This window comes from Brachyistius frenatus, unplaced genomic scaffold (assembly GCF_029030835.1).
Source record: "Brachyistius frenatus isolate BFR_SWC_R1_liver_20210118 unplaced genomic scaffold, ASM2903083v1 Contig_77, whole genome shotgun sequence".
Lineage (NCBI taxonomy): Eukaryota > Metazoa > Chordata > Actinopteri > Embiotocidae > Brachyistius > Brachyistius frenatus.
The window spans coordinates 1,405,018-1,417,885 of NW_027210676.1; the positions used below are offsets into that span (position 1 = coordinate 1,405,018).

General features: G+C 37.1%; 1 protein-coding gene across 1 annotated transcript; it reads right to left on the minus strand.

Annotated features, from left to right (window-relative positions):
- Position 1: 1 nt before the first annotated feature.
- Positions 2–3,554, minus strand: pex11a (peroxisomal biogenesis factor 11 alpha). The gene is made up of 3 exons (XM_069708700.1): positions 3,291–3,554; positions 3,028–3,143; positions 2–1,525 (listed from the first exon to the last, which is right to left on the minus strand). The coding sequence occupies exons 1-3, from the start codon at positions 3,344–3,346 to the stop codon at positions 957–959; spliced, it is 741 nt and encodes a 246-aa protein (XP_069564801.1). The 5' UTR covers positions 3,347–3,554; the 3' UTR covers positions 2–956.
- Between the last annotated feature and the right edge of the window lie 9,314 nt (positions 3,555–12,868).

Sequence of the window (12,868 nt, forward strand, 5' to 3'; positions counted from 1 at the left end):
TGTTTCCCCAAGAGGGCAGTGTTACTCTATTTCTGAGCTGATCCATTGACATTTGTTAATACTCTAGACAGTTAATAAATCATTGTTAACGTTATAAAAAATACAAAACTTAAGCACAATTTTCACTCACTTTTATGTTTATTATATTATGTAGTATTAGCCTGTCAATCCACTGTGATAGTGAGAATATTCAGTCATTTAAGATGGATGGCACTACTACAAATGATAATAAATGCACACATACCCTTAAAGGACCAAACTTCTTCAATTTACTGGAGAAAGTTTATAACACAAACAAAAACTTTAAAGATCAAACACAAGCATTTAATCGGAAGAAAATATATTAAGACTCTAACATTATTTAGGGTGTTTTTGCTCTTTGAAATATTAACATGATCAACATAGTTTTTCCATTCCGAATAGTATTTTTTGACTTTTTAGAAAAAACCTTGTTTTTCCTTTCTGATGGCACATTTGGCTGTGAAGGAGCTTATTCAATACTTGGATCGGCGAAAGTTTCAACATCATTTTATCACAGAAAAGAGGCCAGAAAAAGACATTGGACCTAAAAGTGACAACCACCACCCAGATGAACACTACTTTTTCAAAAGCAGGTGCAAAAGGAGCATCATTGAGGAGCCCTTATTTTGCAATTATAGTTATTATAAAACTGCTGGTGTCGCATGTGGTGTTGTAGAAGACAGGAATACGAAAAGCTCGAGCCCTGGATCTTCTAAATTAGAAAACATATACAGTAACTGTATCAACTTGATTTGCTACCTTTTGAACCGGTGTTTAAAACTTGATCAAAATCAGAAATTTGCAAGCCCTTAAATTATTGCCGACTTCCATTTCAGCTGCAGATACATGACACTGAATCCTTTTCTGTCATGATACCTGTCATGATTAACCTTTTCATTAGCAGTTAGTCAGCAAGTTCACGTCCACGCTTGTTATCATGGTTTGATTCTTAATGTGGGCTGCGCAAGGGTTAAAATCCCGATCACGGAGGATATCAGACCACAAAATCCAACCACTCCTGCATTTTGCTGATATATACCCAGCCTGTCTAGGGGAATGAAGAGATCACAAATGTTTTTCACAGTATCCAAGGCAATAGCCGGATGCGATTTTAAGGTTTCTAAAAGCAGAAAGAAAAAAGCATCCAACTGAGGAATGACAACTTCAGCTACCTCTGGACTTTCATTGAGATGCTGATTCATTTTCTGTTTGAAGCGCTTATCATTTGCTCTCTTTACCATCAACTGGACAACTACATAAAGGTCTCTGGTCAGATTCATAACCAACGAGAAGAAGTAATAGCGAGAGGCATTTAAGCTCCAGCGTTCCTTGTCGATATCGTGGATAAGGCCGACACTTCTGGCCCAAAGTACATTGTCACAGATAAAGTAGAGGGCGCGGTTGACGTTGGACACAGTGAGGCACAGGCACAGCACTCGGTCAGAGAGTTGCATGGTTCGCTTAGCAGCCTCAATGGAATTTGCAGTGTTTCCCAGCCTGAACACTGACAAAGGAGGAAGAAATAAAAAGGAATTAGAACAGTAATCAATTTGATATGAAATGTAATGTCAAAATTTCAAACTTGCAGTCCACAAAGGACAGCAAAACACAGTTAAGCCACAATTAAACTAAACAACAATATCCTTGATCTTATCATATTTGCCATTGTGAGGGAAAGAGGTCAACCTCTCCATTCACACTATTCTGGCTTAAGCTCTTCATTTCATACTTGAAACTAGAAATCATGTTACAGGAAATCTTTCTTAAAATGTTTGGGGACATTAATGTTTCCTTTACTCACAGTTAACAAGCAATGTAAGCCAGGCATAAAAGGCACTAGAGCCGCACGGCTGCAGCTCTGAAGCGGAAAAGAGATAATTAAGTTGCATGCCAACAGTCTGGTTCTCTGTAGCTCAGCCTTGGCCTTGATGTAGCTCTACCGCAACTGCATTGGGAGGGGCAATGTCTTCCTGCCCGACCTTGCTCCAAGGCACAGACACATTCCTCATTTTGATGTGAAGCTTGTGTCAAGTCAGTCTATAAAAATGTTTAATTTATATTGAAGCCACAGAGTGTCGAAGTTCAAAAAGTTTCAAAATCGATCCCAGATTCTTATGTCAGCCCATCAAAGAGTTGTCTAGACCAGGCAAAAAGTCTTCAGTGTTAAAGCAACAGTCCCTGCAGGACAATGCAGTCACTCTCACAGTGTCGATCTAAGCTCACAGTGGAGAAAAATTGACTCTACAATGACTTCAACAGAGCTACAGGCAGCCTTGTCCAAGCCCCTGGGCTTAAAAGGGACATGGATGCCAAAGATAATCACTGCACTTTTACAGAGCAGGAAGACATTTGATCTGATACCTTTTTTTGTAACATCCACACACATGGGACATATATATTCTTAACAAATGAGTACTCTTTGAAATAAATACAAATTTTCATTAGAGGACATTTTAATATTCGATATTGACTATTTAATTAACTCTAAAAGAGTATGCAAATAAAGCGGGTCATAGAAATATGTTGGCGGCAGGAGGTATGTGGGGTATTCCACACTATTTTATAGCAGAAGCTGACCATCTCCCTTGAAATAAAGATCATCTTTATAAACAGCAATACAAAGTGCTCATGAAATCCACATTAACCTTCAGTGTCGCCTTTAAAAAGTGAGCAGTGATGAGTTCATCCTGACCTTGTTTATGAGATATTGCATTCATAAATAAAATTAACAGTGAGGCAGGATTTTTAAGGGCAAAGAAAGAATGGCTGAAATTAAAAAGAACAAAAATTCTGACATTTCAAATAACAAACAACTAATGGGTATATGAATACCGACATTAGATCAATTTAACAATTACTTGCAGCACAACGGCGAGTGGTTATTGAAGGAACTATTGAAGGAAAGTGGGGGTCAAATGTTTTGTTTAACATTTGACCCCCACTTTATCTGCTGGAGCTATTGAGAGACACCTTCACTTTTCCCCTTTACTTTACAGTTGTACTCACATTTTCGTCCAGCACTCATGGTGGTTTCCAGACTTTTAAGTTTAGCCACAAGGGCCTTTCTCTCCGAGTTGTTTCGGAGTAAATATACGGACAGTGCACATGCATACTGAGTGGCCCTGAAATAAATAAATAAAACAAAAACAATAAAAAGCAGACAAGAGAGAAGGTAAAAAGTTGTGGTCCACCTTCAATTTAGCGTTTCTAACCGATGAAATAATCCGTCAGTAGTTACGAACAGGTCAAAAACTCGAAAAACAACTCACCTGAATAGACGGTCCTTTCCTTGGCTTTGACTTGTGAATTTTACGACGGCGTCCATAGTTAAAACAAACAAGAACAGTCTGTTCTAGTCAGCTGTTGCCAGTTTTCCTTCCTCGTTGAAAGGCGATGCAGTTAATGTGTTACTACCGTTTGGTAAAAGGTCGCCCTCTTGTCTTCTGTTAAACTAATGCTCTCTGCCGAGCAGATAATAGGAATTTTGAAACTTATGTATCGCGTTTACAATGAGCTAATTATCCGTGCGCTTCTGCCAAGAGATGACAGTTTGAACTTACTTGTTTGACTACGGACAGTTTGGAAACGGACCAAGAGCCGGACAGATTTTAGAGACGGACCAGCGCGTTAGTGTTGGTTGCTATAGTAACCGTGGATCTTATTTCGTAGGACTCGTAGTTTTCTTAACAAAAAAACAAACAAAAATAAAATAAAAATGTAAGTAACAGAAAGTACCATTGTCCAAATATGTTGAAAACAAGCAAAGAGTCGTATATATTTTACAAAAAAAAAAAAAAAAAGTGAGTGTAAACTCACTATTGATGTCCACAGTTCCTACCTTACTATTACGGAAGCAAGACGTGTTTTTAATCAGCTGTACGTTATACACAAATGAAATAAACTGTTGCTTACTGTCTGTATATATATATATATATAAAAAGAGCCGTGATATAAAACAAAGGGATACACGGAATGAAATTAGATCACTACATCACCCCGTTTATACTTGTGCAGTCACTTCCTGTTTTATTTTGGAATCCTCTTTCGTGTTCACTTCATTTCCTTCCATTCTTAAATTTCCCGCCGATTTTCGGAAGGCCCACATACACCTGTGTTTTGTTTTCCCGTCAGGTAGTTGTGTATACACAGGACCCTGTTCACCTACCTGAGTTCAGTCCTGTATGCACCTGTTTATTTACATTAGTTGTGTGGCTGATTTTGATGTTCCTCCTTTTTGGATTCTGCTGCTGCCCTGCATCTGATGTTTTTTGTTGGACTGCCACTTTTCTCTGGAGTAAAGCCCGTTTCACCCAGGACGCGTCTTAATGTCAGGTAAGAGCTGGGCTTTTGATGTGGGTCCTCCGCCTTCTTATGAACCTTCACGGTTCACATGTGTTAAATGAACGTCAGAGAGCACCAATTCTGACCCGAGGTTCAAAGGTCATTATATATATCTTAAATGTCACTTCCACTGCTGTCTACAGTGTTATCCTCCAATCAAACACTCGGAGAAACTGCTGTTGTCCCAACATCAAAATGTCATCCAGTTTGCTTGATCTGTCAGTTAACATAGTTGTTTTATGTTTTGTGCCTTAAACATTTGACTGCAAATAAGATCATGTTGACCTTTTTCTGCATTATAAACCCTGAAAATGAAAGACGAGTTGGGCAAAGTCAACACCAGAGGGCATTTGGAGACCTGTCCCCCTGAAGTGAAAATAGGTGAAACATTATGCCTATATAAAAATAAAAAATAAAAATCAGTACACATTTAGGTAAATGAATAGAAACGGTTCCAATAAAATCAACCATAATTAAAGAATCTGTGACAAAATGCAATTATGACTGTGCAAATTGCAGAGTTCACTGTAAATAAACTCGTACATTAGCCTGAGTAGTCATAACTGCATACTCTGTTATTATTTATTTCCTTTTTTAAAAAAAAAAATTCAGTCCTAAGCTCCGTTATGTGCAATTGCGTTTTTATGTCTTGTGATTCTCCTATTGTGGCCTTTTAGATTATTTGAACCTGAGTGTTCAATAAATTTGGTGAGTGATCTCATTGGAAAATTCTTACATCCTCCGTTCCTCAACACAGGGATGCTGAAGATTCTTGAATGATTTAACAATTCTATACATACCGTATATATTTCAGTACAAGGGGCAGCATAGCCCCAAACAAAAGCCTGTGGCAACCCGTTGAGGCAGACGCCCACCTGGTCTGTCTGAGGTTTCCTCCTGTTAAAAGAGTCTATCTTCGCCCCTGTCACTCATGTGGGAGTTGATGAATTGTTGGATTTCTCGCTTAATATTTTAGGGTCTAGACCCTAAAGGGCCCTGAGATGACTTGTGTGGTGATTTGGCGGCACATACATTTAAGTCGATAGAAAATCTCAAGTTAAACGGTGACAAAACATATAGAGGCTGGGCTATTAATACAATAACTCCATATTAGAGTCTATTCACTCGTAGCAGTAATCGTGTGTGATAAACATGTTCTTTCTCAAACTTAATGCAGCAGGCAGTCTTTGTGGAGGACTCGGGCACAGCTTGGTTTCATAGGGGAGGAAACGAGCCAGTGCAACAGCTGAAATGTGAGGCTTTAGCGAGGCACAGATATTTTGACATCATTCTAATAGTTATGAAAATATATCTGGACATATACTGTATAGTTGTTGCACATCTGCCTATCAGACTGGACCATTAGCCTTGGTGGAGGTCTGCTCTCTGACTATACTGAGCATATGTTTGTAAATTCTGAAGGACGGCTGCTGAGCAGTGACTCATACATTGAAAAGACTGTTAGTGGCCTAAATGGTGGCTTTTAACGGAGACCTCAGTTTCAATAAGTTTAATGGAGCCTGAAGGGGAAAACCTTGAAGTGGTTGTATACGAGCGCTTGCTATAATTTTAATGGTAAATATTACTGCCATAGATTTGCTTCTGCCGTGCAGAAATTTAAATTCCACAGCCTAAACATGTTTATCTATCTACTTTCAGATGTTTTGTCAACAGTCACTGTTGGTGGCGTTGAATAATAACAACATCTCTGTAGTATGTTTGCACCCCGCTTCCTTGTGTATTCAGTAATGTTGGCTCTGATTTGGTATGAGTGCTTTTGATTGCTTGTGGTCTGGTTATTCCTCGTACTACAGTCTCTGAGGGCCACACATTAGTTTTGTCGTGATGTCGGCACTAGCTGTTCTGTTGTATAACGGATAAGACCCAGGAGATGCATATTTCTGGAAGCACTGTCACAGTGGGCTAAAGAGTTCATCTTATTGTCACGGAATCAGCTCCAGGATCTGTTATTTTACAACACTAACAGAAGTGGGTTGCGTTTTTGATTGTTTATAGCTTCGGGAGAAAATTGTGCTTACATTCTAGAGAACTATATTTTGTATGACATGTCTCCCTCAATTGACCCTCGGTTTTCAAATTATTTCCATTCCTTCGTGGTTTTTACATCATCTATTACTGAAAGGCACCAGAAATACCACTAATATTATTATATAACAACATAAATTCAATTGATAAGGCTGAATGTTTGACAAATCCTTGTGCACAGGGTGTCAATACAACATCAGTTATATAAAGATACCTTAAAAGAGAAAACAGTGGCGAGGCCAAACTCTGACATAAGAAAGTTAACTTGTAAGAGTTCACAACTCCATCAATTCAAAAAGGAGTCGACTCGCCTCACCTGTGAGCTACAAAGACAACTTTTTGTCCCATAAAATATATCAATCAAACGCTTTAGTTAATATTCAGTACATTGTGTTCCCAAGAGCAATGTCAAGGTTTACTACAATAATGCATTGGTTACGCAGCCAAATGACTGCTTTTGATAGGATTTAATGTTCGATAGCTTAAACCTGTACAAAATGGATGACGAAGTATTACATAACAGCCTGGTTTACCTTGTAAATCTTAAAGAAATAAACTAACACCGTATTGCATCATCCTACCGAAATGAGAAGGCTACTCCTGACAACAAACAGAAAGTAGAGAGTGAAATGGAGTGCAATTTGTTTTTTATTTGGTGTGTCCTTGATCAATAACAGTAGCCTGCCCAGCTATATTAAATTGAATTTTGGGAATTCAAATAATGCAGAGCTTAAATAATTTGTTTATTTCAAAATTATTGATGATATCATCAGTTAAAGTAATAAAAATGCAAAGAAATGGTCACAAATGTAATAATCACCTCCATTACCACATTGAAGGTCTTAAAAATGATGATAGACCTTTATCCCAGCAGATATTTTGACTTGTCATTGTAGGGAAAGCACAGGTGTATTAATGATTGCTCTGTTCCACTTAGGGGATGTCCTATTGTTCATGTTGGACCTCTGCCATGGTTTAATCAGACACCTAATGGAACTGAGCCATCAGTGATAGGCCTGTGCTTTCTTTACAATGACAAGTCAAAATGTCTGCCATGAAAAAGGCCTGTTTTTACTTTCCATTCAACTGTATGATTTGACGCTCTTTTATACTGTCACGTGTGAAAAGCATAGCTACATGGATTTCTTTGTGCAAGCTTAGTTAAGAGATTATGATTTAATGCAATACTTGAGAAAATATTGCGGGATGCTAACACATCACCTCCGCTGTCAAGCCTTTGTCCGCGGCCAATGTGTCAACTCTAAGCTGTCTAAAAATCCAGACTGATTCCAGTTTGAAAGCCCGGGTCAATTGTCGTCTTTCCCCAGATCCCTCAAGCTCTCTGCAGATAAGGTCGCTTTGTGCTGCAATATCAAATGGATTAATTTCCATAGAAGTAAAGCTATGACAGTAGTGGTGTGGGTCAGAACAAAGGGACCTTGAAAGAGTGTCCTATGCATAATCCCTTTTGATGAGCAGGTCTTTTTTTTTTTTTATACAGTGTACCATCAATTATAATTGAAAATTTGCAGTATAAATGTATGAATTATTTATTGAAAATGTCACAGTATAACTTTGGTTGGAATTTTACAGCTTCCTGCCTATCAATTTACATTTGTTTATTTTAACAAGTGATGTGCCTCCAGATAGAAAAGTTTTGTAGGAGACTTTCTGTGTTTGTTTGGGCTTCTGTTGAAGTGGAAAGTTGCTTGCTCCAAGTTCCCCACAGACTTTGCAAATGATAAATGTCGAGATATGATGGAAAAACAAAATGAGTAGGAGGTTTAAAAAAAAAAATTTTTTTTTTTTTTTTTTTAAAAAAAAAAGGTCGTGCCCCCAGACATGACTAATGCGTCTTCCTGAATGCACAGTGTTATTTGGTGACAAATAAGAAATAACCTTATGAATAAACTGAAGGCTTGAAGGTTAACACTCACTGTCCAAAATCCTCTTGAGTCTGACTCATAATTCTTAAACTTTCTACAGACTAATTTCCTGAGCAGCGCTGAAACTTGGCAATAATGTTGTTGTTCACGCCTACGTGTGTGTGTGTGTGTGTGTGTGTGTGTGTGTGTGTGTGTGTGTGTGTGTGTGTGTGTGTGTGTGTGTGTGTGTGTGTGTGTGTGTGTGTGTGTGTGTGTGTGTGTGTGTGTGTTGATTCATTAATATCCTCCTTTATGTTTATCTCCGTATCCAACAGAATTTCTGCAGTAAACATAATTTCAAATCTTGTGATGCTGTTGATTTGAGAGAGGGTGGGCTCAAGAATGTAAATGCAAAAACACATATAGCTTTACTTTAGGAATCCGTATTTACTCAAGGAGGATTATTGATTTTAGAGTGCATAAAAAAATTCATGAAAGTACGTGAAAAAGCTGTACACAAAAATCATTTATACTTCTACTTTTCTTGTTTGATATATTTTTTGGGTCGATCAAAGACTTTAAAAGGGTTTGAGGGTTTAGCAATAAAAAAAGGTATGACCACCACCCATTTAATGGTGTCAATGGTGTCATAACTTATTATAGCTATCGTGTCTTAATCCAAACTATTAGATGTAGCCATATGTTTTACACTTTCTTTGGTACGTTTTCAGATAGCTGTGCTCTTAATTTAAAGAACAGTATGTAGCAGCTAGTGTCGACAGATGGATGATGTGACTCATAGATATTAACATATGTTCCTAATGTGAAGTCAACTTCAAGACCGAAAGCCAAAATAGATATACACAGATAGAAAAAAAAAAAAATCAATAAATCAGACGAGTGAAACCACAAACGCAAAACGTACACACAAAATTATACATTTATAAGTATGCAAAGTAGACTTGAAGGCCAAATGGGAAAAGAGGATGCAAAACAGGTTTTTTTTGTTTTTTTGTTTTTTTGTTTTTTTAAGTCAGTGAGGAGAGCAGATTTGATATGTGTTTGGGGCTGTTGCAGGGGCTTTAATCTCAAACACCCAATGTTCCTGCAGCTTCAACCTTGATTGCAGAACAGCTAAGAGGTCTATTTCAAAGGACCTTGGGTTTGAGCATGAACATAGGACTTCAAAAACCAAGTAGGAAACAGCCCTATAAAAGCCTTATACACAACCATCAGTAACTGCAAGTGGATCTGATTCTGGAGTAGACAGCCAAAAGCCCAGCTTTTTTTTTTTTTTTTTTTTTTTTCATAGGTTTTTGCCTGTATGTGCAACATTTGTGTCTTTGTAGTAGTTTAGTTCCTTTTGACTGATCCCTTTGAGAACCACTGGCATTACTGAGACTCAGGCTGTGCATGCACTCATACACTGTGTGAGGGCTGTCATGCACACTCCCCAAAGAAACCTACAGAACAGGAATTCCCTTTACCAAAACAGCCATTTTATCATCTCACCATAAATTGAACCCAACTCTGTTTGTATTTTTGTATTTTATCTTCTAATACCTTAAAATATGAATTATCATATTAATTAATTTATATATTGTCCCTGTAAACCCCTATACTGAATTGATATACAAAGTAATTGTGATAATTATGCAAATACTCTATAACATCTCTCTGCAGTGTGTGCGTGTGTGTGTGTGTGTGTGTGTGTGTGTATATGCATGCACATTTGTCTTTAAATGTGTAACAACGTAAACCTCTGAAACTTGTTTAATTTTTTTCACATTTGATGTTTCTTAAGTGACGCAGAGGGAAGAAAGTGGCTTTGTCAGTCAAGATGCATTTGTGTCTTTTCGGTTTTGAGTTAATCTTCACGCCCCTTTTTTGTTCTGTAATTATATTGAATATGGCACATGTCAAAACCTCAACCACGTGAGCTTTCAGTCCTTTCATTATTCAGCAGCTGGGAGAATATGAACACCTTTACAATGTGTGTCTTTAAGACGGAGAGGCAACGACGTGATGAGAATTATTTTATTGTTATTATTATTATTAGCATTTATTTATTTGACTGCTTCTAGGTAAATGGTTTGAGATTTATGGTTATTTTGTACAATTATCTAAACATTTTAATCATGCTTGTTTCCAACTAAAACCCTGGAGTTTGGACAAGAAATAACAAGGTTTCCTGTTCATGCTGTTACTATGGCATACATGAATGCATTCAAAAGCACACTGCTGCACAGCCAATAATAACCCGATGCCATAATTAGCACCAAGAAATTCCCATTGCTCTACAGTTACACGTTTAACCCTTGTGTTGTCCTCGGGTCAAAATGACCCGCAGCTGTGTTCAACCAAGTTCTATTTTATTTCTATATTTTTATATTTTTTGGGGATCATTAGTCATCATTCTTTAAAGAAACCCTCACAGCCTCCTTGTCACCAATGATCCCAAAAAATATGAAAATAAAATAAGAACTTGGTCGAACACAGCTGCGGGTCATTTTGACCTGAGGACAACACGAGAGTTAAACCAACCATGTGCTGTTTGTACAGAACAATGTTTAAGGCATTGTTAAAAGTAGTATTGAAATATTTATTGGACTTCAATAATGAGTAATTCAATTGAAATAAAAATGTTATTGTGTGTAGTCATAACAGTCTAAGGTTATTTACAAAAAAAACTCAGTGATTCTCAGATGTTCTTAAACAATTTTAATTAAATCTGTTCAATTTGTTCCACAGCACACGACGAAATTCATTTCAAAGACAAAGATAGTCACTATTTGCCAAAGAAATTTTTCACTGACTTATTTGCTTTTTTGCTATATATTTAGTGCACTGTCCATCAGATGTGAGAATCACATCTTTATCTGACTCCATCACCAAAAATAGCAGCGTTCAGAGATGCCGTATACTGAAATATATTTTAATGCAGAGCATTACTCGAGAGCCATTATGAGATATGGCCTCATTTTCAGATGTAATTCACCACTGAGGATATTTAGAGAGATTGTGTTTAAAAGGTTCATTTAAATGCTCAAGAACACATTTTGATGCTACTAAAGAAACCCATTTCTTCTACTTCATCTATAATGAACATCAGACTTATAGGAAATATGTTTTGGCTGTTCCTCCATTTTAATAAATGTGTTTACTGACTAATTTATCAGCAACAAATAGCTCTCTTTAGGAAGAGCTCCTTTTTTTTTGTTGTTAGATTTGCATCCATACTTATCAGCTTCATCTCCATATTAGTATGCAAATATCTGCATTGAGATTTGTTAATGATTGCACATTGGGAGCGCATAGCCGTTATGCAGGTGGGAATTTATTAGAGGAATATGTGGTTTATTTATACTCCAGGATCAGAAAATCACAAAGTCAGAAAATCTTTGTGAAGTGAAGATGCTGTTAGGATTTAGCCTGTAGTGATATGATTATCTGTTTCAGATATGAATTAATGGACATGTGGCACTGTTTATTTTTTGGCGACTTAATATGTAGGACATGAGTTTCGGAATTTAAGTAATAATTACAAAATGTGACTTAAACACATGGACTGCACAGAGGGAAAGGAAAGAATTGCAGCGCCACGGGAGACCGTAAAATTAGATTCTTGATTTGCTAGTCCTCCTTTCACCTTCAACAGGAATTTTAAAGAAAAATAAATAAACAACATCTATAACAAATAAAATGAAATATTAATTTATGCTTTGAGAGATTGATTCTATTTTATTACATCTGAAATCCTGTCTTCCCTGGACTCCCTTCAGTTTGCCTCCCACACCAACGGGTGAACAGAGAACACCATCTCCACTGCACTGCATCATGCCCCCACCCACTCCTTTTAAAACTACGTCCACTTCACCTCAATGAATAACAAATTCAATATATCATACATATATAATAGTCTATATATATGGTGCTTTTCACTGTCAATAATACAGTACATACAGCGAAATAGCTGTAGCAGCTATTTATATAGCATTATATAGCATAATAGCATCACTTATACTGTAGTACTTAATGTATACCTGCACTTATCTGTAAATTATACTATTATTTTGCACTTCTGGTTAGATACTAATTGCTTTTAATTGGATTTACACCTGTTCCCTGCACAGTAACAAAATGTAATCTAATCTACTGCTATCTAATTCAAACAAGGGGATCACTAAAGGGATTTGCATACTGAAAAGCACACAGATATAAAATGAAGAAAAACTCATTTTGGAAAGATAAACACCAGGACAAGGCAGAACCATGAGAGAGTGAAGCCTCTGTCCAAACAGTACCAAAAACTGAAGGGATCCAGGAACGAAATTTATCCTTTCATGATTGCATCTTATTTTAGTAATCTTGAGGATTAGGATTTTGACAGATGACTGGTTTAACAATAATTATCACCTCGCAGTTTTATACCTCCACCAAAGCCCAGTGGCATTTGACCTGCATGTCTGACTCTTATGGTATATGTAGTGTAGACTTTAAAATAATCCTTATCACATGCTTGGCCAGCTGTTCTGACAGCACAAAGTTGTAGCCATGACAGTAGACAATACTTGAAATATGAATGCTGCTGCAAA

Coding starts and splice junctions, on each gene's coding strand:
- pex11a (XM_069708700.1), bottom strand. CDS start 3,346: ATGGACGCCGTCGTAAAATTCACAAGTCAAAGCCAAGGAAAGGACCGT. Junction 3,144..3,290: donor GGAAAGGACCGTCTATTCAG/GTGAGTTGTTTT, acceptor TATTTATTTCAG/GGCCACTCAGTATGCATGTG. Junction 1,526..3,027: donor CATGAGTGCTGGACGAAAAT/GTGAGTACAACT, acceptor CTCCTTTGTCAG/TGTTCAGGCTGGGAAACACT.